Source organism: Rhea americana, unplaced genomic scaffold (genome assembly GCF_003343005.1).
Source record: "Rhea americana isolate MKP2758 unplaced genomic scaffold, rheAme1 scaffold_90, whole genome shotgun sequence".
Taxonomy (NCBI): Eukaryota; Metazoa; Chordata; class Aves; order Rheiformes; family Rheidae; genus Rhea; species Rhea americana.
Window position 1 is genome coordinate 726,072 of NW_028187089.1, and position 26,149 is coordinate 752,220.

The following is a 26,149-nucleotide window of genomic DNA, read 5'->3' on the forward strand; positions in this document are numbered from 1 at the left end:
ATCTCTTTCCCTTCACCTGGAATCGTTTTCTAGATGYGGCTGGATAACCGCAGACTTTTATCCAGAATTTATGGGATGTTGGAAAAATCCCAGCCAGAAGCAACTTTGACTAGGTTGTGCATATCTGAAAGTCTTGTACCACTGACCACAGCTGCCTGCACTGTACACAAACAGCRTGCCTGACATAACCCACACACCAAGGTCAGTGTCTGTGCATTCATCTCCATCAGGGGAACTGGAAATATGTGAGCTCTGGTTTTGCCCATTCTGGTTCTTGKGACCTCATAGGAGGAGATTTTCTGCTATTTATCAAATACGCAATTACTTCTCCCTGCAGGTTTAAAACCAARTGAGCTCTGAAGAGCTGATCATGGTGTGAAGATGGCAGAACTAGAACAGCAAACAGGAAAATTCATAATAAATGATCAGAGAAAGGTGTGTGTGGCCACACAGTACAGAGACATAGCTCCCAGAGTGAGAACACATTCAGGTGTAGAGACACATTCTTACTGAAGCTGGGATACCAGTTTAGTACCAGAGACATCTAACTTGCTGAATCACTGAAGCCCTGGCTGAAAACCTCCCAGCTCTGAGCAATTTTCTGACCTGTTTAATAAATGGTTTCATAGTCAGTGGTGGGGGAGTGGGACGGTTGCTGCCTCTCCTCAACATGTCTTCAGCCACCTTGCGGACAGCAACGTGGCAGCGGTTTATGCTTCAACAATGCAACTATCCTTTAATGTTTAAACAAGCATTTCCTTAAGATTGTTCAGCCTGGAGCAAACTGGGAACTATGGCAAAGTCCTTTGATCTTCACCTCACTTCCACCTACTGCAGCAGCCCATTTTCCTAACTAAGCTTTCTGACAGATTCTGGCATTGCTTTGATGAATTCCACCTTGTTCATACAGCCACGTAACAGCAGATTTCAATTCTGAGTACAGAAAGCTGAGAAATAGTCCTTAAAGCTATCAGCCTGTTAGACTGGTATCATCTCAGCTTCTATTTGTTTTGTATTTAACTTTGATTGAGCTTCTGGCCTTCTTTTCCGTCACTGTTTCCAGCTCTTCAGCGATCAGTCCTTTCTTGAGAACTTACTCAAGCCATCTCCTAAAGGATGAGGACAACTTTTTACCTCCAGTCACTACATAGGAATTTTTTCTGATACCAAATTCAAAATAAGGCCAGTTATCTGCACAGGCTGACACAAATTTCTTATAAAAAATAGTAAGCTGAAGCACCAAGAAAAAAAAAGGAGCAAGTCTGCTCAAGTTATTATCAGGTTGTAAATGGACACAGCAACTGAGCACTGCCTCAAATTAGAGGCCAGATTTGTTACTTTGCTGGAGGAATGTCATCACAGAAATATCATCTGCAGCAAATAACACATTTTCTGCAGAAACACTGTGAATCCAAAAGTGCTCCCTTTGTCCAAATCATCACCACCACTAGCAGAAGCATTGGACAGAGAGTTCTGATCATGCAGTTCCTTACATAACCTCCTGCTACAAGAGGGAATTTCAGATTTGAGGCTTAGGAAAGCTTTTACTTCTGCATAAGAATATTTAACTGTAAAAGCTGAGGCTTGTTATGTTTTTGCATTTTACTTTGCATGCATTTTCCTTAACACTGGGACCTACGCTGTTCAGATGTGATGTTCAGTACAGGACAACCTCTCCTTTGGGAATCAAGGCTGCAATTCTGTTGACAGTGATTTGACATCCTGCTAGCTGCCTGAGAACATACAAACCACAAGGAATCCTCTCCCTGCTGCAGAGAGCCCTGCTTCCTGCCCAGGTACAGGTCCGAGACTGCTTTCTCTGCCCAGATTTCTCATYTCAGGACATTAGCACGTCAGAGGATGCCAAAGCGACCTAGGGCMCCACTTCACTCTAAGAACCTCAAGCTTCTTGTCTGCAGCTTAAGTGCATTCCCATTAACAGACCAGTTCAACCCTGGATGGCTCTTACCGTCTTGAAGACTTATGCTTGCTGCTCTCCTCTTTGTCTCTGTGCCTGCGCTCGCGGTGACGATCTTCTCGCTCCCTGCTGCGATCTCGACTCCGGCGGTAGTCACGCTCAAAGTCATAGCTGCGCTCTCGGCTGTAGTAGCGGTATCGTTCATCATCACTTGGGAAGAGAAAGGAGAAGTGAGGCAGGCGAACAGGCCACTCACAGACTTCTGCCTCTCCTTGTGCTGGATTCTGGTTCTCTGCAGAACCCCACCCTTACCGAAAAAGTGTGTCACTTCTTKGGGAAATATTTAAAGGTGCTCTTTATTTGAGCCTGGAATTATTCTGCACCAGCATAACCAGACAGCTCTAAAGGAGACAAAAGCCTTCTCAAATGTCCAGAAATTCAGGACTGTTTGCTARTTGTAGCTTAGAATCAACAGCTTTATGAATCTGAACTCCTCTACCAACTGGCAGATATTCATGATGCTCTCCTGAAAACACCTCTACTAATAAGTTGCTGCTTCTTATTCATCCCAAACAGCAACTTCATCCTAATTTCTGACCACAGTGCAATACTTTCTCCATTTGCCTAGTACACAACTCGTAAGACCACACAAAGGAACACCTGAACAGAGCCTTCTCCTGGCTTCTCAAAGCAGAGCATTTATAASGTTTGCTCTTTGGATGTATTTGCAAAGGATACCTCAGCAGCAGGCACACGATCTGTGTTTCAGGGCTTTTGCCCTCACAGTCCTCCTGGACTACGTCAAAGACATCCAGCCAGCCTTGTTCTTGAACCACAGAAACRTGTTCCTCCTATTATTCTGCCTCTCCTTGTGCTGGGTTTTACCAGATAACCTAATCACACAAAGACATTACAGGTCAAGAGACTATTTTCTTCCCTATGAGTTTAGAAACCCAAACTGCATACTTTGCATTTATGAGCACAACTAAGATGATCTTTTTGCCTATACCCATCTGCCCAAGACACCTCATTCTACCTACACACAAGAATGGGCACAATATACTCCACATTCAGATACATTCTGCACTCCCTTTCTCTCCTTGGTCCGTGGTCCCTCCTCCCCATTCACATTTTGAACGCTGAAATCTAAAAGGTTCAAAAATCCCACTGTRGGAAACAATACTCAGACTCCTAGAGAAAGCAAGCCTGAAACTCTAAGACTAATGGAAACAAGCCAGACAAGTCCATCTCCAATATTAATCACCTGGGAGTGCTCCAAAGGACTCCACTGAGCACGGCTACCTGTCCTGCTTGTTGAGCATGATCTTTAGAGACCAGTTTTCTCTAAAGCATGCAGAAATGCTAACAGTGTGCCCAGGAGTGCTGAGCACAGGACTTGGTTGCAGCATAAACCCACCTAGGAACTGTGGGAGTCCGAGCTCTTCAAACTACCCYAACTTTGTGTTCAGCTCTATTCCTCCCCCTCCCTCCTACAGTGCCCACAACATTAAAAGGAAAACAAACAAACAGGAAAGCTTGTTAGGAAGATGTTGCCCTGTTTGCTCACCGCAGGGGCCTGGAGGTTCCCAGGGTAGGCAGCACCTCTCTGCCAGAAATGCACATTCTGATCGTGTTTTAAATGACCACTGGCATTTCTGAGCCTGAAGCCTGCAAAACACTGACGCTGCCTGTGACAGAACCACCATGAGCACCCCGGGGCAGAGCACACAAAACAACAGCTTCGAAAGAGTCCTTGCAGTCTAGCCTTCTCTTTAGCTCTCTAAATCAGCACTAGGAGGCTAAATGTCTCCTCTCCTGAGCACTCCCAGCACTGCTGTCACCTGAGATCATGTCAATTCCCAGCAAGGTGGCTCTTTCCAGCACTCTGCTCAGAAACACCTGGCCTTGTTAAGGATTTACATTTCATGGCTGACTCTTGCTGAATGGCACTCTTTACCCCAAAAGCCTCTACAGGAGAGCTAAGCAAAGCATGGGTGGTTTTCTCTTTAATCGAACAGTTAGATTTAGAGGACAAGAAGCAGCAGTTTCTATATCCAATGTTTCATGCCAAGCAGTGAAGTATCTAGTGATCAGAGAGGGGCTATTTCATTTACTGGCCTCATGTTACAGGTGAGAGAACAAGCATAACTGGTTCTTCTGGATTAAACAACAAACTGACAACAGATACAGGAAATCAGCCAGAGATACTGGCTCCTAGTTTTGTCCTCTGGTTATACATCCAAACYATCTCTTCTCCAGATAGTTCAGAAAATTAAACTGATGCAATCCCATCCCCAGAGCAAACATCCTCTTACACTCCAAGACAAGACCAGAGCTCCCTCCTGGGTAGGTGTGAGCAGAAGCCTGGTGGAACACAGCACTCACTTGTTGTATTCACTAGTGGTCGGAGTGCGGTCTCTGTCTCTCTCCCTTTCCCTTTCCCGCTCACGCTCCCTTTCCCTCTCACGCCTCGAGCCCGAGTACTCCCAATGGCTGCTGCTGGAGCTGCTTGTGCCTTTGTCCACCGTCGTCACCCAGGGCGTGTGGGACGTGGAGATAGGTGGGTAGCTGATGAAACCTGAATCTGCAGCAAGAGAGCAGAATCCTTGTTTGTCTGAAGCGTTAGGAGCATCCTCTCCAACCCCCCCCCTCTCTCCACACACACCATCTGGATATCCCTTGCCTGTGGCTTCCAATCTGGCTGCACCAGCAGCCATTTCAGAGCCCACCACAGCTAAGCAAGTTTGGACTAACATACTCCCGGCAGTACCAAAGTAGATGGTACAGCTGAATCCAAAAGCGATACCCTTCTCTTGGAGACACAAATGGCCCAGCTCCTTCCTGCCTTCACATCTTCCTTTTCACTACCCCCCTATGCTAAGAACATGTAAATACTGTTTCTTCAGTGAAGACAAGCAAGACCAGATATTTGCAGATGTTGCTGCAAATCAGCCCAGSCCCTAATACAGCTCATTAATGTAGGGGCTACACAATCCCCCCAGCTCTTGCTCTCTATACAGGGCACATGATGAGGTCTCCACTGAGAAAAGTTCCAGACAGCCCCTCCTAGGCACCCTAGCTCAGAGGCAACAGTGCCTACAGTGGTGGGGCATCCCTCTACTGCTGCCAAATCTTAGGCTCTTGGCAACTCCCAGAAGGTCCCACATCTCCACAGGTACTGAGGGCTAATGATACCACCTACTGAGCCCAGAGCCACCAGCAGGTCCCCATCTAGATGTTGATCTGTAGGCCTGCTCAGGTGGACCAGGCCAGCAAGGTCACAGCCCAAAACAGTACCAGCTGCTGAAAAGCTGTGCACATGACAGCACTTGAGGCTGCTGTATCTCAGGATGATCTCACACTGCCTGCTCTCCAAACCACCTCCCACAGAGGAGACAGGGGAGTGCTTGCTGCCTGTGATTCTGCCTGCTTGGTGAAATGAGGAGGTTCTACTCCAAGGACAGTGGGTCACTAAGAAATGGGACAGGACACTGGCATTGCTGGCAGGGTTCTGACAGAGAAGGAAGTCTGCTGATATTCTGGCACTGCCTCTTCCATTACAAAACAAAAGGAGACAGAGGCCTGCAAGTGTGTGCAGGCAGGGTGCCTGTAGGCAAGGAAGATGATAAAGTGGAGGAAGAAGGCATTCAAAGGAGATGTGAGAAGCTCACCGGGCTAAGATTGTTCCTTAAGGGTGGTGGGGAGCGAGGGGAAGGAAGAGAGCAAACAAGCCTGTGTGTAAGCAAGCATGAGAGCATGCTGCTGTTAGGCACACACAGAAGCTTCTCTGCCACTGGTATCTGCATTGAGTGCAACGAACTGATGCTAAGCATTCAGCTACAAAATTGCCTTTCCCATTGCTGCGGAAAGGGTAATACTCAGCTTTGCAAACACCTTATGGCGTAGTCAGATTCAGCATGTTTCTAGTGACTGGGATAGTCTGGGGCACATACAAGTCCCTAAAATCAAAGAAAGCATGATTTCAATCAATCTAAGAAAAACCTAAACCACCAAGAACCAAAGATAAGAGATATAAGCAGTTTGACAGTCTTAAGCGCTCACCTGCGGAGTTGTAGCCAAATGGAGGAGGCTGCCTGTTATTGTAGCTGGCTGGCTGGCTTTGGAGAGAGCAAAGGATACAAGTTACTAATGTCAGTGAACCCTTGGCTGATCTGCTTGCAGGTATGTCTGCACCGCAAGTTTACGTGATTTCTTYCCTGAAGCCCTGCCGAACACTGCCCTGGAAAACTATGGTTTATGTGAACCTGTTTCACCTCTTGTTGCAAAGTATCAGGAACACAGGCACAGCTGCTTTATCACAGCTTCTGAAACTGCTCTAACTCAATTGCTCACCCTGMTTTTTCTCTCCCTTCTGTAAAATCAGGGGTAGAATGCTTCCAAAAAATGATCAGTGGTTGCAAAATACTTAGAGACTCCTTTACAGAAAATGTTCGGAAAACAAAACATGCTATCAACTACTCTGCACTGGACCCAAGGAGACTAGATTTCCTAGATTTTATTGATTCCTTCCTATGCCAGGAAAATGACAAGCCAATGCTAACTACTGTAAAAGACCASTCCTTGTGGACTCTGTTCCCTCCTCTAAATCCCAGACCAGGCTACTGGCACTAGCATGAAAATTACTAGCACTCTTCTAGGCTTAACCTTCAGGGTTCCTCATTACAGAAGAGTTGTACCAACGGCTCTCCCCAGGTGCTATGGCCTCACACGTTGCCCAAGGCACTGACCACAGAGCCACCCAGCTGCTACCATCTGTGCACTTCAAGTGATGAAACAGGATACCAGTGTGTGCACTAATGCCTCCCACCCAAATGAAGCCATTCCACTCTCCAGCTACACCACACTGCAAAAGCCAAGGCTGCAAACATACTCTGTAATGTAGAGRGAACTTCTCTCTTACCCATCCAACGTTGGAATGAGGAGAGCTGGTGGTGGTGCCAGAGGAGGCGGGAACAACCCTAGACAGAAGCAKAAGTCATCAAAAGAGATCTCACAGCTTTACATGAGAGAACAAGACTTTGTTCTGATTACAGTCAAGCAGTTAAAGCACCTTTCTYCTTTAAACAAGGCCTGGTTGAAATGGAAGAATTTTCCTTCAAGCTCGTATCTCCTACCAAAATTAAAACTCTACAGCTGCGCTAATTCCATACGGCTACAACTAAAAAAGAACTACCTAAGCTGCCTGCCTGATTCATCATCAACGTAAGATTAATTAAGGAATAAATATTAAATCCTTACAGTCCTGTGAAGAACAGAAAAGTGTGACTCTTGGGAGCAGAGAGGTTGCAAGTATGGTGACAGTTTTACTGCTCCGTGATTAAAATGAGTAACACGTTTCACGAGAGACAAAGTAATATAGATAAATTTTTTTTAATTAAAGAAAGCCAATCTTCTGAGCCCATAACACTTAAAAAACACCACACACGTGAGAAGACATAGCAAGAGTGAAGCAGTGAAGCAGAGAGCAATTTCAAAAATGTCCCCATAGCTGTTTGATGCTTTAAAAGGAGGGTCAATTTCACACACATTAGAAGTTTATTTTTAGAAGCAAAAGACAGTATCTTCAGAAAGCAGAAACAACTAGATGAAGGCCACTTCTAGAAGTGACATAAGCACTTGACAGCCTGAGTCCTCAGCCTCAACCAACGGGAAGGTGAGGAAGGATGTTCTGACTGCTCCTAATGGCACCTCTTAAAATTCTATCCGTAACTATAAGCAACCGTTATTTCTATAGGCGGTTACCAATGACAATAAGAACAGAATAATCAACCATTGGCTTGATTTTACATAAAGACTCCTCTGGTTATCGTTAAACAAAAAAATAAAAGGGGAACAAACTGTTCTGATACAAAGGATAGGAGTCACCTGATTAACTTCAGATATGTATGTTAGAGCAAGCAGCTCCAGGCTCCTTTTAGAGTCATGGACTTTCAGGCAGTGGAGTCGATGAAACCTAGAGACAATTAATTCACCACCTCTAACAGTATCCAAAATGGRTCAGGAGAGCCCTCCCCAGAAACCCCACACTGCCAACAGAAGTAGCCTGAAGTGACTAGCTCAGCTAGCAAGAACTACACCGTGGACAAGTTGGGGGATAGGTCTCACACTTAGATACTTCCCTCTTTTTTGTTAAAGATCTTCCAACAAAATAAAATACCTAGAGCATTTCCATCCAATTTGCTCACCAACAGCAAGCACTTCAAAGTGCCACTGTTATCAGCAATTTACTCTAATGGTGATGGATCATCATCATAATTATCAGGCATTCTCCGTCATCTCCCTTTTCAACCCAATTACCTGAAGTGGAAGCTCTTTGTAACAGCCTGGTAATTCATTTCTTCCACCTTATTCTCCCAAACAACTTTAATCTGAATGCACTCAGACTGGTAAACGGGCACTGCAATGTCTAGAATCAAGACCAGGATTTGCATTTGCCCTACAGATATAATTTTTGTAAATCCAAGTTTAATATGAGGAGATTCCTTTCAGTACAATATGGAGAACCAGCTCTGCACTATTRTTGTGCCTTGAGAAGAGCATAAAAAAAATGACATTACAACCAACAGCAATTTCCTTGGTATGAGGGATAGCCCAGCTACTATAAGTTTTTTGTACTTCTGCTGCTCATGCTCTGAGCWGAGCACAAGCACAAAAGCTGTGCAACAAGTACATGCCTGACATGCAGCGAGAACTTGCACATTAAGTCCAAAGTGCTTTGGGTGCAGAACTTTTGCAAGAACATGAATCAAATGTACAATATAATATGGAGGCAGTGGCCGACTACAACAGAGGCCACTAGCCTTGAATTTCCAGATGTCTGCCACTTGGTCACAGTTATTGCCCCACATGGTCTGCTACAAAAATAGCTAAATTCCTTTTCCCCTGGACTAGGCAAAAAATCTAATATAAAAAGAAGGGGGGGGAGATAAATCTAGAGAAATTCAGTTGTATAATAGCCTTAAATTAGCTATATCCACAAGATTAGTCGTTATACTTCTGTATTAGCACKCATCAGCTCTACTACACACCAGAGAACAAAAGCTTCTGAAAGAAACTGCATTTGGAGCCTTGTGCTCCAAAGCACTGATTTRTCATTTAAAAACTTCTGCTATGCAAGAAGCTGTAACAACAAGAAACAAATCATTCTAAATTTAACCAAGGGGAGTTCTTGTTGCTTTCTGGATTCTTCTTCAGAGAAAACAAGATGAGCTTAAGAAGCCCTACAGGCTGTTACTTAGGTCTAGAATAAAAGATAAGCAGCCAGAGCAATTCAGCACGGCATTGCAGTTTATTAGCCTTAGTTTAATTCTATTCTAACATGAATTTTAGAGTCATCCTATTGCATGCTGTTTAATCCAAATGCGCAGATAGGGCTACGTGGGTGTTCAGAATCACTGCTGTTACTGAAACCATGTTCGCACTTACCTGGAATAGGTCCGGGTGGTGGCAAACCTATGGAAATAAATAAGTGAACAAGACTAGTGAGGACAACAGGACAACCATGTCATCTATGCATCTCGAGCTAAAGCAGAAAGCATCCTTTTGAATGCTTCACACATTTCAGCAAATAGGAAAAACAGTGCTACTAAGCAGTAACTGGTCCACAGGCTATTGTTTTCTCAAATGATGACCTGTTCACCTTCATATCATAATTTTAAATGCTGTTGCCCTCCTACACTGAATCACCTTTTTCCTGGTGTCAATACACAAACAGCTGATTTGGCCTTGATAACAACTGGAAAGGTAGAGACGAGAAAGTGCTGTGGTTAGAGGAGTACTTCGAGATGCTGAGGCAGACTGAAGTGCCCAAACCAMCAACCATCCCTTTCAGAGCAATCACGCTCTGTTCCTGGCAAATCCTCTATAAAAGTTTCTGTCAAAAGACCAAAATCAACTACTTTGGCTGGACATGCAGAAAGTTCTGGTGGGCAACAAGAATGATAACCAGTCTGTCTTTTTGCTTGCTTTTTCAAAAATGTTTTTCAACACTGTTCATAATCATACTTACATAGCGAATCAGACATGCTAGTGAACAACCAAAAGGACAACTGAACAATATATCCACTTCTCTTGATTTTGACAATGGAAGGYGCAAGAGGAGTCACCACAGTCCACCAGTGAGTACTGCAGTAATACTCCTCCTCAGATTAAAAACTTTGACCATATTTTTTATTTTTCTGCTTGTGGAGCAGAATGTGGAAGTGACTGCACGACGTGTTCCTGGTGACTTCTCAGAAGGAGACTCACTACTGCATGTAGGATGAGAAAAGCCCAAAGCATGGCCTTCACTTCCAGCATGAKTCATAGCAGAAGCAACAGGGGCACAGACACCACTCATGTTGGATCAACATGCAAAGACTTCACTAAGAAGTGAAGACAGAAAAATGTGTTTTAGGCCATGGCCAGTATGTCTGTAAAACTGCRCTGAAAAGAGTCAACAGAAATGACTTATGTCGCTCAGGCAACTGAGAGGAAAATACTCTGAATGAGTAAGTGCAGCTGGCCTTCTCAGCTGCATCAAAATGCTTTATTCCTGCCACTAGTATAGCGCTYTCTTGCCTGGTGCCTAGAGTGGCCTACTGGCCTTCATGTTATACTTGCATTAAGAAACTTTGCAGAAATAGACTGATGGTATGTATGGAAGAGAAACTGTAACATGCTGCTCAAGACAACAAATTAGGAAAAAAAATAGATGGAGATAAATTTTACCCACACACTCTCATCAGGTTTCCCCACCCAATGTGTAACTACGGGGGTAAAGGGCATTCTGGCAGATACAGGCCTTAACAGCATCTCCACAAGCATCAAGGGCACTTAGCACAATACAAACCCCTCTGGTTATTGGTAAGAGCACAAAAACTTGCTAACGCCGTGGACATTATCCAGTGGTCCAGAAACCCATGTCATTTACATTATTTATATTTTGCTTTTAAAATGAAGCACCACTGTAATGTCTGCTTATAARACATTTCTGTGAGCAGTAAGAATCACCCACAGTAGTAGCAGGCACAATAAAATACCTAGAAACAAACACAGGAAGATACAAACCTATATTACCTGTCATGAATGACCCTTGTAGCATTTGACATCAGTCATAGTCAGTTCAGGATCCTGAACTAAACAGCCTGCTGGTCTAATGAAAGACAGCAATTCCTAYGTCCTTAGCCTCCTCTACAGATGAGCTGAAATTCATTTCCTTATCAATAAAGCTAATYGATCACCCATGGAAAACACAACCTAGAGGTTTTTCAAGGAGCAGCTGCTATTATTTAAGTATTCAAGAACAATTTACAAAAAGGCTAATGGAGATGATGAACAGAGATTAGCCAAGTGAAAGGACCTGTTATGTGACTGCTTGACTGCCCCATAGCATSTACTGATTAAACCTTTCATTTGCTCCATGCCTGGGATGTTCTAATTCACAGCCTCAGAAGASTGCGGACATTTGAGACTGCCATATATTACAGAGTGAACACATACCTGGAGGATGCAGGGGAGGCGGGACAGAAGTAACTGGTGGAGGAGGGTGGAGAAAGTGCGGTGGAGGCGGACCAGCGAGAGGGGGAGGCGGAGGGCCTGCTGGTGGTGCAAATGGCTGTTGCTGAGGTGGCTGTTGGGGCTGTGATGGTTGCTGAGGCTGCTGYGGGGGTTGTGGCTTACTTCCATGATCTCCAAGGACCTTAGAAGACAGAGGCAGAGGAAAGAAAAGACAGCATTTCAATCTCTTTGCTCCTGCAGGTAGGACCTCACTGTGCKGGCATAAAGAGAGCATAGCACTAAAACAGGCAGCACAGTGCTACCTGGAAAGAACAGGTCATGTCAGACCTAAGTGATAACATCCTTTTGGGAGGAAGGAGGTTGATCAAATCAAGAAGTCCCCTTAGAACAGGTATCTTCTCTTAATCAGAATAGCAGCAAGACTGGACTCAAACTCTCTGTACACATCTGTGTGGAACAGTTGCATACCTCAGTGTTGTGAACACCTTTTGTTCCACTGTCAAGGGGCTGAATTCAACACCTAATGGGAGCTGCCAGTGGTATAGGCTCCAAATTAAGAGCAACCATATTTGAGGGTGACACTGTAGCTCTTCCTATTTTTAATACATCCATTTATTCCTTTCATAAGGGCACCAAGACGTCAAATTCTGCTCTAGATTGTGCACATGTAYATCAGCTAATAAATTAAGGCTGGATTTGCATTTGTCTGACAGAAGAAATAGGTCTCACACAAACTTTTGCTGAAGGAATGATCAATACGCAGACACACTAGAATGAATCGGAAATGTAGACGTCAGCGCTTTTTAAGTGGGAAGAACAACAACTATCTCAGCAAATTCCTTCTCTTCACAAACTCTTAGGCCACTATTAGTAAATAGCTTGAAAATTAGCCATTAAAATATAAATAGATCACACAAATATATGTTAAAGCAAAAACAGAAATTGTGTGTAGGCAGGGAGAAAGTTTCATATTTGAGGTTTTTGTGGGCAGTGGAGGGTGGCTGGTAGGAGGAAGGTGGTTAGGAGAGACAAACTCTTGGCAGAAAGTCCTGGGAACATGCCTAGCACCTCCCTACTAAGAAGCCTATCCATATGTGAGGGACATACACTGGTCATGCGAGATCAGAACTGGGTACAGTTTTAAACTTAAGGGACACTATCCAGTAATACAGGCCTGCCCTAATCCTGCAACGTGGGCAGTGTCTAATAATGATTAGTCTAAATGTTWCTTTGAAGTAAAAGAATGTAAGAAGTTGTCCAACTAGAAGTCATCCACTGCAGAACTGGCGATTCCAACTCAACAGCAGTGGGGTAGTAGATGGGAAGGGAATGATCCACACAGAAGCCTCCCAGCACCCTGAGAAATACTCGGGGAGCACTGATGACAAGARTAACTTGGACTTTACCATTCAAACAGCAAGGCTAGTACATGAAGGGACAAAACTCTACCTCCTAGTAAAGTAAAGCAAAGCTTACAACACAAAAGTTATTTCAACCTGCAGAAGGGAATGGTACCTGCATATACCCCAACATGGATGATACACCATATCTGCTGCTCTGCAGAAGTCAGGAATGTGCAAACATTTGCTCAGGATTCACTAAAAGTGCAGCAGCATCAAAAAAATTGTCAAGACTGTTCAAAACTTTTACCTGAATGGGGTTTTCCTCAGAGGCGTGCTTATCACGACGTCTTCCTTCTACTCTCCTAATTGTGCCTGCCTGGCCACCGATCACATCAATTGTCCCGCCCAGCTTCCTAGTACAAATTAGATTCATCTTTTTAGGTTCAAAAACATTAGAAGGAACAGTTTTCCCCATTATCAGACAGATCTCTCTCATATACTGGCAGACATAAAGAAAAAGGTCACATACATTCTTTTCCATTCAAGACAAATCTCTTCAGACAGAAGTCAGACTGGACAAGAGACTAAAGAGAAGTCTTTTTTCCTCCTTTGAGCAATTTGAGCTCTGCCTGCAGGGGTGAGTTAGGTCTCTCCGAATATCTAGGAACATGATCCAAAGAGGAATCATGTACTGCAGTAATGATACAGGTCACACACTCCAGTTCAGAGCTTAAATCCTTTATTCATTCTCCAGATTTGAACAACAGTTACAGAATCAACCAGTACTCCACTCAATCTCCACTCAACGAAAGTGGAGAGAATTTATCAGGAGAAGCCTTTGCTGTTATCAGCCGAGATTTCCATTCCTTTCTATCCGACGTTCCATTGCTGATACCACTCATATAGTGATCAGATTGTCTGACATTTTCTATTCCATCTACCTAGGGTCTATCTTTTTTCCCCTATTAAAAGCCAGTAAGCTTTGCCACTATCTTCAATGAAATCAAAACTATATCCTTTAACAAAGGTATATTCACGTAAGCAGAAAACAGTGCTCACTGCTACACTAGCAGAAATCCGCCAGAGAACCTGCATTTCACCGTATTCTTTCATCTCCATATCCAGATCACACTTAAGGCAACAACATTTCTATAGGAACTGGCTGGTTGTAAGGTCATCACAAGTAAAGGCTTTACGAGAGAGAGAAACTCCAGCAACTGAAGTTTAAGAATCACTCACCCTATGTTCATATAACAACTGGATTTGTATAAATATGGCCTTAACATGTTTTCCTGCAGTTAATCATGGCAGAGAAAGGTCAGCACTTTTGCCAGTTATACAGTAGGCCTTTCTATCTCAGTGGGAAATTTAAACACACAAAAATGGCTAGCTGCCATGAGTTTTCTTACCGAAATCAGCTCTCGCATTAAGCAAAAAATAAATCTGATCTTTAATTCCATAATTTTTATGACATGGTTTATGAGAACTCTCTTCCTAGTCCTGACAGAAAACATCTGGTTCTGAACAGAAAGCTCTGCTGCAGGAACTTTTGTCAGTACTYGCAAAAATCAGACTGCAAGTTAAAACGGACAAAAACACTGTATAGCTAAAATAAGATCAGCTTGCTCTGTACTGATGTAGTTTTGAAAACCTCAGAGGAGATGCATGACAGCTGGAAACAAAACTGATCAGCTTGATGACACTAAGAAGAGAGACAGAAATGTCAACAAAGTGCTTATATGCAAATGGACCAAGCATAATTTTAAAGCTTATATGTGAGGTTTATAGTTGGCTCTCTGTTGGACAAAGCTCTATTTCAAAGGGGGAAAGTTGAGATGAAAGACTGGTTTCTGCAAGACAGGTATGAAAAAGATGGAATGCAAACAAAGTAAGATAACAGAAACACTCAAACCCAAAACCTCTGGCTGTTCTGGTGTCACGTAGCTTTGTTTTTCTGAAGCTTTTGATAAAATCCATCAGATTCATAATGCCAACAAAGTGAATTTCCCAGCAGAAGCTGCCAGTCAAAATGACTCAATCATTTTACTTTGCCCAGCCTTTAGCATCCTCTCATTGGAAGAAATAACTAATTCATATGCACCTAGCAGTGTAACATACAGGTTCAGAAACCTCTCCTCTCATCAGCTGCCAAATGTGTAATCCAGTTCCACTTAAAAGTAAAGATTAACATCACTGGAGAAAGAACAGCCAAGTAAGCACAAGCAGCCAGCAAAGTGCACCCTCAAACCAGAGAGATGTTCCTTGGTTTATTATCTCCCAGAGATGAGTACCCAGCTGGGGTACAGGTTTCCCTCCTTATTCAGCACTATGCTAGTGATATCACCAAGGACAGGTAAATGAGCAGTCAGGGGTTGCACAACTCTTAGCGGAGCACTGCCGAAGGAGCTGTGACAGAGTAGCCTCCAGTACAGTTTAAAAGCTGCTTCTTTCAGGCTTGAAGAGGCTCTGATATGGCCCAGAATCCCAGCTCCTCCCTATGAAGGACACAATATACCCAGGCTTTTTTTTTTTTTTTTGTCTGAATCATCTCTTACCTATTAGGAGGAGGTCCAGCCTTCATGCGTCCTCCCACTAGAGCCAAGAAGTCCGTTTTGAACTCTGTTTTGATGATGTTGTTTTCCACTTCTTTTTCAGCATTTCCCGTCCTTCCTTGCTGAACCTAAGGAATACAACACATAACACAAGTTTAATGCCTTCCCTTTCAATTGAATGGTGCAGCAGAGATGAACCCGTGGCAGAGGAAAAGGGCTCCACCAAAGACCAATCAACAAGGCTCTTGCAAACAAGCAACTTATTCTTTGGTCAGACAGGCACACATTTTTGTAAACAAGCTGGCTTTTCCAGCCTTGGCCTGCTGTCCATGCTCTTTCCCCTCAGAAGCCTAGAAGTCTAATAAGTTAACGTCACACCTTATGTGGTTCTTAAGTCAAAAGTGGAAATAGTGGCACATACTCTCGGCTTGTTGTTTGAAATAAAGTCTAACAGCTGTTGGCCACCTGATGACCTTCTGCAAAGGGTGGTGGCCAATGCAGTCAAACACAGAAAGCAGTCACACAACTGTAGCAGTCAACAGCAACAACCAAAACAGCCACAGATGCACAGATCCCCTCAGACTTCRAGCTGACCTACAGATCAACCTTGAAAACATGGTTCCAGTAATTCTACAYTTCTCTCTCATAACCACAGGATCTCCAGACCAGACATCCCTAAAGGTAGGTAGCTGTGAAGTACAGGGTATCAACAGGAAATTCACTCAAGTCTTGTTATTCCAGCAGTTCAAATTTGGCAGATAACTGGAGCTCTGCTTTCCACAGGGTGAGGAAAGACTCCTAGGAGAGATGCTTAGTTCTTTACAGTACGTTTTTGTATTTCTCACCAATGGAAGGAATATTGCAAAGTTAGGTTTTAAGCTAGCTTCTGTTCTTATACTCTCACTTACGTGACCACAAAACCAAGCCCCAGTTACACTGCAGCCATACACAGGAGTGACATCACCTACTGTGATTTTATTTTCAGTGCTGATTGGAGGAGCAGGGTCTAGTCCAAGCTGAAGTCGTCGCTGCTTTTCACAATAAGCTTTCCATGTTTCTTCATTGAATCCATAATTAAAATAATCAGAAAGGTCAGCACCTAACAAAGGGAGTACAAGTTAACAAGGGGATTCGGGCAGGCTTGCACTAACTGTCCTGTAAGTGCTCAAATGAAGAATTAGGAGAGAAAAAAAATAAAACAAAACCCAAAACCTGCAGAGAGAGCAGTTTACTCTCTACTTTKTTCTATCAGAAAGCTGCTGTATGCCATCCCAGAGATGGCTGCATCTTTGGGTGGGAGTGGGACTACAGCCTGAATAGTGGTGGGACTGCCTGGGACATACAATATACAGGCTATTAAGAGCTTGCTACCATTTATTCACCAGCTGGACTTTCCAGAGTGGTTTCTCGCAATTTTATGAATGAGTTGAGAGCTGGGGAAAGCACAGGAATGACAGTTGCAGTTACCACTGCAAAGATGGGACAGTGCTACACAGCCTTCCTCTCGGCAGAATTCTGCCGCTGCCTTTGGCTCCGGACCATCATTGTCTTTGCTGTTTTGAGCAGAGATTCCGGAACTCACCCACTGGATGAAACAGGACTAAAGCAGRAGCTTTCTACTGATACAGCTCAGGCTACACAAGCAATTACAGCTCAGTCATGATCCTGACTACAGTCTTCCAAGATGGTTGGCTTACTCTCACATTTAGCATCCCGTGAAAACGTGCCATTTCAGTATGAACACTGCTGAGTAAGAAAGGTGGCCACAAACTGCTTGTAAGAAAACATAGATGCAGAAGGACAAACATAGCTTTGACTCTGTAAGGCATATCTCACAATAGAAAGCATTATAAAGCATCTCCTAGCTCTACTGAAATGTCCTTCACAAAGGTATTCCTCACCAGACTAATTATAAAACATGAAGCTGATACACATGGGCTAAGCAAAACACTGTTTGGCCATTCTAAGCTTGGATCTATGCAGCACGGTTTATCTCTAGTAGGCTGCTCTTCCTGTTGGACCACTCAAACAGGGAAATTTCACCAACACCACTCAGCCACACAACACTTACATATCTGTTAGCCCTGTATCAGTACTTCCATGTTGTATTTCTTCTTCTTCCTCCCTTAAGAGATATCACCTTGCTGACCAATTAACCATACAGGATGTAAACCTGAAAGGCTGTCGAGTAAGAAGCTACTTACTTGCCATCTAATATAAACTTACAGGCCACACCTCTGCAGACATCTTCCCTCTATTCATACTCCAAGTCAACACTGTTTTAAGGCCAGCTGGAGCCGTTTTGGTCCAGGGATGTCAGCATGACCACAATGATTTCCATGCTTCTACCTCTGAATTTCAGTTCATTGTTCTCCTTCTAACTTCTTTTCTTCCTAGCCCCCTCTTTCTCACTTCATAACCAATGGGAAATCCCCTGCAGAAGAAAGGCTACATTTTCTATGGTGTCTCTACTAACTCCTATTCGTCACAGAGTGCTTAGTGCTAGTTTGATAGGATGACAGATCAACACAGTTACCTGCACTATTATGTACTCTGATGCCCTTTATTTCAAGTGTGCACAAGATAGTAAATACGTGCCATGGGCAAACTTGTAAAAGCACTACTTACTTATCATAACATTTCTGAAAGATAGATAAAGTACAGGACTGGTGGGGAGAAGAATTATCTGGGGAGAGGCAAATGGATGTTTTGCTTCAGCTGACATCTTGTCATAACACATTTTATGAGTGGCACAGCAAAAATTTTTCTCTCTTTGGTTTCATCATTTACTTTTGTATCAAATTCAGATAAAAAWCCCCCAAAGATTACTTGTAGCATCTTACAGCTGTCGTATACAAGAGYTGCTTTGCAGTAAAAATCTCCCAAATACATATGAAGACAAAAGAAACCCCGTACATACTAAAAACTGCTGTGCAAAGTACTATTTGAACAGTCAAGCAGTCTAGACAATATGATCTACAAGAAATAAAATGGGAAAGCAATGTCATGTACTCAGGCACTGACGGGCAGGATCTGGAAAAGATTTAGGCAATGTTGCCTCTTCAGAAGAAAAGTTGCAGCCTTTTTTTTGGGGGGGGAGGGGGAGGGGGCAGTTACACTATCTAGCATTTTCCTTCCTGCTATTCAGTTGTCTGGGGCAGGAGGATGCAATAGAAAAAGGTGGCTTTCCTACCACAATGTGCAGCCCTGTGCTAATCCCCACTGTCACTGCCCTCTGCAGGGAGGGTACTGCCCTGCAAAAGTGTGGACATCCCCAGGGCCCAGATAAGAGGGCTGCACAGGGATGAACATGAGTGTGGCCATGTTGAGATACAATAAGCAAGCTGCTGAACACAAAGAGGAGGCTGCATCTCATCAACATTCAAGTCTTCATCTCACTCAACTGACYTTAAGGCGAGCAAACATTATCACATTGACACAAGCACAGCATTTTTTGGGAACTAGGGAATTAATTTAAAAATTATGTTTTAAAAGCCGTTTTCTTTAGGGAATTTAAATTAATAGAGGAAATGCAGCCCAATTTTATGTAGAGGCACAGCATGATCAGTAAAAGTCAGTAATTGTCTTGATGGATACCAGACGCTGAGCAAACAGAATTACTCAGATTTTCCCCTTCCCTAGCAGCAATACATGGACAGAAATTACAAGCAAAATTAAAAAGAAACAGCTAAAACTGCAGAAAATATTTACCACAAGAAACTGTGAGGCCCCACCTGGTTTCCTCCATGGTTTGTCTTCAAATGAATCTAAATCCACTTCTATAACAGGCAATCCATTTATATTCCCTGCGGCATCTAAATCAATACCTTTGGGCTGCAACTTGGCTTTGGAAAAAGAGAAACTGTTACTACTTTTAACGCAATACGTTTAATCCACTGATTTGCTGAGCAAATTATTCTGGTTAAGAATAAATCTCTACTGTGAATTCAATGCTGGCTTTACAGCATGTAGATAACCACAATCAAGTTTTTATTAAAAACATTTTTTTTGTTGCTTTATAAATAGATGGCAAGAGTGTGCAGCACCTGTAGTTGAACAGCAGAGGTGCAAGTTCAATACAGATTGCTACTACAGAACAATGGGGCAAACTATGAGAGCGTGCATAAGACTACCCCAAACGAAAACCCTTTTTCTCCCAGGCAAAATTTGTATCTTTTTTCCCCTCCAAAGACACATATATTTACTTATAACAGGCTGCTTCAGGAYCATTCTTAAGTGAACAATGTACAAACTCTAGTCAAAGACCTGTGGGACACAGAGTCCCTAAGGAAAATTTGTGCCTGCTCTCAATCATAAGAGAAGCATTTACATAAGGGGAGAAATGGAAGGAAGAATATCGAGACTGTGAAGGCACAATCTCAACCAAGAGGTAGGCTGCAATCTAAGTCCCAACACACAGTACAAATTAAACTGAACAAGGAGGTAAAGCTCATCTGCAGGAATGAATCTTATTCCAGTTCATATTCAAGGCTAGGGTCTGTTTCTTTCTTAGCCTGTTAACCTGCAAGCAGCTCAGTATATTGACCATAGAGTAAAATTTCTTCTCTAAGCAACTTACAATGTTTGGCCCCAATGCAAWTTCAGAAATATTCTGTGTTTTGACCATAGAAGTAATAATCAATGCAATTTTTTTCCAGTTAAAACAGAATTATAGTCAGCTTGTTCAGTGATCAGTAATCAACCAGCTATCACTCCACAGCACTTTGGACCACCAGACTGTCCTAGAAAGACTGCTTCTCTTCAGGAAAGGCACTGACTACTCCTACTTTAAATAAATTGTACTTATTTCAAATGCCTTCAAATAAGAAACAAGGTTTGCAACTGCTCCAGCTGCCAGTRCTAGAGAAAAGAAATATTCCAAAATATGAAGGATAAAAGTAACAGCAATACCTGAAGCAGATGCTCCATAGCCTCTACCCGTTTTTAAGTTTAGATTCATAGGAGTTCCCCTATATGGAAAAAGAATCACTGCATTGGTATTATTGCCTTCAAAAGACAAAGCGAACTAAGGCTCACTTGAGTTTATTCATGCTTCTTTGCAATTTTTAATACTAAATCATCAACACCTTAAAATTGAGATTCAACTGCCACATAGCTCTCCCTAACTTTATGGAAACCCAGCAAACATATATATCCACCAACAACAGAATACAGGAGGATTGCCTTGATGAAGAAAGAAAACGTATTTCAAGGAATGGTAGTTACCATTCTGCCCCGAAACCTACTTATAACCAAGTATTTACATAAAGCTGAACACCACAGAAATTACTGCTGCACACACGTCACAGAATGAGAAGCAAAAGATGCAAGCAGCAAATTACACACAGGATGTTCGCAGAATCTAGTGAGCTGGTAACAGACTGGGCAGAGCACTGGTTTTCAGAATAATCCAGCAAACTGAAACCACCTCTACAAAAAGAGGAGGAAATTATCTGTGAAGTGGAAAATTAGAATACGCTGCAAAGGACATGCAAGCCATTTCCTTAAGAGGAAGGTTGCTAACAGCAAGTAAAAATATTGTCTTGTATTTATTCAATGCAAATTAGGGAGAACTTTAAGTTAGTGACATAATTTCCTGGATTGCAAATTCAGCCTCATAATTTCCGAAGCATGAATGGGTGAAGAGCTTAGTAACTTCAGCACTCACATTAGTTCTTAATACTACAGATTTTGGTTCCTGAAATTTTCAAAGAGGAGTTAAATGTAGATTCCTGCCTTTGATTTTGCCTGATCAACTGTTTTGGCAATAGTTAATTTTTCAACAGCGTRCCTATGAATTAGAATTTTCTGTTTGTTTGTTTTTACAGATAGATTCTCCAACAAGCAATGCCAGGACAGAGAAGCCCGCTTCTAATCGCAGTCCTGTGTTCTAGGCATTAGACTCTACCACCTCTCAGAAGATCAGCTCTCCTCCCAATTTTCAAATGAACCGAAGTGCTATAGAGTTTTCAGAACAGAAATGGTCACCATAAGCAGCAACACATACATATACGATGGTGCTCCTGTTTTAATATTGCCAATAGTAACTTTCACGTCATCATCGTCACTGTCGCTATCACTGTCTTCCTCGTCATCTTCGCCACTTGGAAGAGCCTAGCAATAATGAAAACAAACAGATGCTCATTAATACTTATAACTGAGGAATTCTCCTGGATAGTAACCCGTATTTTAAAAAGCTTGTAGGAAGAAGGACTTTAKAATGATTCTGATATCAAGACATCACTTTCTACTTCACTCTAAGGCTGGCAAAGATTTGCCTCTAGAGGCTGAAACTAGGAAAGTAACCCGCCTTCAACACGAATTGATAGCTCCCCAGAAAGAAAGTGCCATGCCTTTTGAAGAACTAACTTTAGTTCAGAACCAGGAAAAGACTTCTCAAGGTGGAGAAGGTTTAATCTCAGTTCAAGGAACTGCATCACATCCCACAGCTCTTCCCCCCTACTCCTCAAAGCAGCTGAGGCTTTCCTAACATACCTACTTCAGACGTCCACAGTCAAAGTATATAATCATGAATACAATTGCYTAAACACATTCACCAGCCTTCACTTAAGGATGTTGGAGCAAATATTCTTTCTCACTGCAACCTTTGCAACAGGAAGCTGCTGAGGAGCTCTGCCTGGTTTATGTAGTACATTCAGTCCTCAAGTCTCTTAACTGAGRACTTTGCAGCTCTTTACTCCAGCACAGCACTGTACTGTGATCAAAATATACACTTATTTCTGGGGCATAAAAACAAAGGACGTCTTCCAGATATCCAACAGTACAGTTTCATAAGATGCATGAGCTGAATTAACACCTCACCACTAAAAAAAGGGTATGGGGAGGGTGTTCCTGATCCTCCCTTCTTTTCCATGGCACAKGGGCTTGTCGGATCTCTCCGAGTTCTCTTAACATACCACAGTGGCAGGAAAAAAGACAGGAGCGATTGGGGAAGAAAACCTCCCCCTAACTCTTTCAGCAGTGGTGGGCCATTAGATCACATTTAAGAGGCCTAAGGGTGAACCAGAACTAGATCCTCAGCAATCCTAACTCTGCAGGCTCTCTAGCCCAATATTCTCCATACTTTTATGACCTCTTGGTAGTCATAGTAAGTAAATACTGAGTAAATACTGTTTTGCTCATCCTGTCAACAGCCTGCAGCATCAGAAGCCTTCATCTGACTTCCTCAGTGGAAGTCACCATACCACAAATGGTACTTTTGAACCGTCCTTAGATMAGGGACGACTACTGTACCCACTACAGAAGTCAGGCTGAGCAGAGAAGCCTGTTGTTGTAGATCGCATTGGGAATTGACTATCAATACACTCCTACAGCACAAATGTAACATATTTGGCAGTACTAGCATCTTTATACTAAGACCTTTTAAACCACAAGTATTTTCAGACACAAAAATAGCTCTCCAGCTTTTACAGTGGAACACATACATGTTGTGACATCTCTCGGTCTTCGTTGCTGGCAGGCCGGTTCTCCTGAGGAGCATCTTGCAAAGGATGAGAAGATTCTGCATGTCTAGTAAATGTAGCAGATAGAAATGAGTGGACAAGCCTGACCTGGAGGTCTACCTACAAACTTTTCTAAAGCATTTGCCCAGGTGACTTTCATACAATGGCTTTATTCATGTAACATGTTTACTTTGCAGCAGTTACCTCAACTGTATGACAAAAAAATTAATCATTCTTGYTTGGCTTTGCTTTTGTTGGAAAGAGTCAATTTAGCATTTCCAAAGAGTGCCAGATAGACAGACAGCAAGGCCGCCTAGCCAAACATCAGTCAGCCATTAATACGTAAGCAGTAGGTATAATAGCTTCCAATTTTGGTTCAGCACAATCACAACCGACAGGAAACAGACCATGATTAACTGTCCACTGCATAAGAAAAACTTCACCTGTCCTTCAGGTTGCTGACAATTATACAGGTATTTTGTAAGAAATAAGGACATCTGTCCAGTAGAAATCAGGGAAAAAGTGATTTTAGCCTTTTTACAAAAACACTTGTTTTGAATTTGAACTACTTAKAGAAAATGTGACAGACCCAATTTTCTCATTCAGTACAAATTAATGCTAATGCAGCAATGGCCATTTTCAGATTTACTTCCGGTTAGAGTTGGTACAAATGCTAGCATTCTTTTATGCATTAACCAAGCAAAAAAGTCAAACTGACATACTAGAAAAGACTGTGCTGAGTGCTACAAAACTAAAATACAAACACAGATCTTTTTCTCTGATGTCAGAGGCAAAAGGTACTAGAACTTCAAAATAATTCTCGCTTTTCAGAAGAAAGGATTCCAATATTCTAAGGCTCAGGAAACCCAGTTCTACCAACAGTACTTGGAGAAAAAGTTTCTCACTAACTTAAAACCCTGTATCTGGTAGTAAACATACACAGGATTATCTTCAAAGAGAAGAAACATATGTAACACCTAACAGAATCCAAACACAGGCTGTGGGAGAAGAAAACACCAAACAAGTAAGACAAAGATCACACTAACACAACTCAGAAAGCAGTCACTGAGCACAAAAAAAGAACAAATAATCAAACAATCTGAGCAGTCARGGAAGCTCCCACACTAGAAAAGCCCCATATAGAAAGAATAAAACCAAGGTGAAAGAGAAAAAGGAATGAAGGTTCAGCAGCTGACCAAGGAAGCACAGGTCCCATTTTTGCCAAGTTCCTAAGGTGACAGTTGAAGATGCTTTTAGATATAAAATCAGCAGAGGCGACTACGGAAAGATCAGACGTGACATAAGCCATTATGTAAGGATGAAGAGATGTACCACTAGAGAAAATTTTGCAGATGGCTCCAAGACCTTTCGTGTTTTGTTTGTCAGATCAAAGCAACTCATAGCCTCGACCTCAATCCYAGAATTTTCTTAGAATCCAAGATGACTGAGTGAAGGAAGAGTGACAAGTATTACCTTCAGCTTCAAGTCACATGAAGTATCTGTGGGTGTGCATTAAAATTTATGAATTGGAGTTTATGTACACATTTGCTAAGTAACAGTCATTCCCTAACCTGTTTGCTTCCAGGGAATGAACAATCTGAGAGGATTGATCAACACAGCCATCAACTGTGTGCAAAAAAACATCTCAGCTAACATCCCTGACATACTAACATATTCCCTTGCACTAATATAACAGCATCCTTCACAGACTACTCGTATTTAATGCATCTGTCAAGCTAAGCAATGTTAATGGATACTGTATCCTACACTACACTGATTTCTGATTCATCAATAGAGACAACACCTATRTAAGCAAAGAGATGCACAGAGATGCAACAGTTAAAGTAGTAAACAGTCATTTTCYTAGAACATACCACTGTTCTTAATTTAGGAACATTCTCATTGCAGTACAAAGATCAAAAAAAACAGCTAGCATGACCAATAATAATACATGGCCTTCAAATACTTTAAAGTTATTGGAGATAGTTGCTAGAAATTCAGATCTTTAATTCTGCTGGTAAAGTAAAACTATATTCAGAATAAAGTGACAAGGAACAACAGATTTAAGCAAGTTAGCAGTAAATTTCCATCTAAGTTAAATAATGTTCCTTCCCACAAAGCTTAATTCATATTTTTAGGTAAACATGTAACAAGTTGAAAATTTGTTTTTGTGGATTCATGTTCCTCCTCAAGCACACAATATAACAGAAGATAATATCTGTAACAGAAATTTCACAGGTATCAGACTCGAAATGACCTCAGAAGACAGTAAACGTTATGCTGAACTTCTGAAGGTGCCGAGCACACAGAAATCAAGTGAGTATCAAGTCTTTTGAAAATCAGACTATATCCAAAAATTGTTCACAGACAACATCTCTGCAGACAAAAAAAAAACCCTCTCCTGATACAAAACATACTGCTACAAACAGGAAAAATCTGATCAAGATGAGCAGGCAGTTCTTCCCATACACAGAAAGCGACACAGATCATTAAGTTATCTCCAGAGTTTTTATGTGAAACCATATACTTTATACTACCAAACCATATACTTTACAGAACCCAATCTGAACTGATCAGGTCAAGGTCTTAACTCAAGCTCAAGGCTTTTAAGCTTTTCTTAACTCAAGCTCACGGTTTTTAAGCTTTTCAAGCTTAAAGAAGGAGCCACTGTTTTACCAACCCCAGGTGAGCACAAAGTCTAACCCTCGACCACCTTTCTTTGTCCCAGGAAAACAAACCAAGAAGCTCAAYGGATCTAAAATTAATCAATAGCAGGCGAAATTTAGTTTTTAACTGTGATCACTGATCCAATTCACCACCCAAAAGCACAAATACGGCGCCTGCCCGAGCAGGGGGCTGGGCATGACCAGATGGGAAAGGGATGAACTGCTGTTTTTGGCAACAGCACTGGGCTGAGAGAGTCACAGAACTACGCTCCACACAGCACGATCCTCTCTCCTGTGTGTATTGTTAAAATGAACARACAGACTCAGGACTCACCCAGAAATTGGTCCATCTTCTTGCTTACCAGTGGTGTCATCTGCCAAAACAATAATATTGAAAAGAGAAAGTTATTCAAGTGAAACGGGCCAAATTTACAGCACAAAGAGTGCTTGGGGAAATACCTATCCGTGACAATGCGTTATAACCTTAATTAACGTTGTAAAACGAGCCTCAGTAAGAGAGCAGCTTAAAAAAAAAAACAAAAAAGGACAAAGTTTATGTGCACAAGCGAAGTCGCCGCTGACAACTGAACTCCAGGCACCCATCCCGAAAGCGGCGGGAGAGGGGGAACACGGGCAGCCCCCGCTCAAGGGCCTGGCGGGCACGCGAAGGTCTCCAGAGAACTTTAAC

At 42.4% G+C, this 26,149-nt stretch overlaps 1 protein-coding gene across 2 annotated transcripts in view; it reads right to left on the minus strand.

Moving 5' to 3' along the window:
• The window catches only part of LOC146584660 (uncharacterized), a 28,133-nt gene extending 2,165 nt beyond the window's left edge, over positions 1 to 25,968 (minus strand). The window contains exons 1-14 of one of the 2 annotated variants that reach the window (XM_085324270.1): positions 25,796 to 25,968; positions 22,778 to 22,862; positions 21,340 to 21,446; positions 20,244 to 20,302; positions 19,067 to 19,177; positions 16,301 to 16,431; positions 15,336 to 15,460; positions 13,088 to 13,193; positions 11,420 to 11,618; positions 9,365 to 9,391; positions 6,840 to 6,897; positions 5,981 to 6,036; positions 4,304 to 4,502; positions 1,970 to 2,128 (exon numbers count right to left, since the gene is read on the minus strand). In XM_085324270.1, the coding sequence (XP_085180396.1) occupies positions 1,970 to 2,128; positions 4,304 to 4,502; positions 5,981 to 6,036; positions 6,840 to 6,897; positions 9,365 to 9,391; positions 11,420 to 11,618; positions 13,088 to 13,193; positions 15,336 to 15,460; positions 16,301 to 16,431; positions 19,067 to 19,177; positions 20,244 to 20,302; positions 21,340 to 21,446; positions 22,778 to 22,789 (1,349 nt within the window). In that variant the 5' untranslated portion in view covers positions 22,790 to 22,862; positions 25,796 to 25,968. Of the gene's footprint in view, positions 1 to 1,969; positions 2,129 to 4,303; positions 4,503 to 5,980; positions 6,037 to 6,839; positions 6,898 to 9,364; positions 9,392 to 11,419; positions 11,619 to 13,087; positions 13,194 to 15,335; positions 15,461 to 16,300; positions 16,432 to 19,043; positions 19,178 to 20,243; positions 20,303 to 21,339; positions 21,447 to 22,777; positions 22,863 to 25,795 lie in introns of those variants that run through there. The other variant, XM_085324271.1, reaches the window with a different exon arrangement.
• Positions 25,969 to 26,149: the final 181 nt, after the last annotated feature.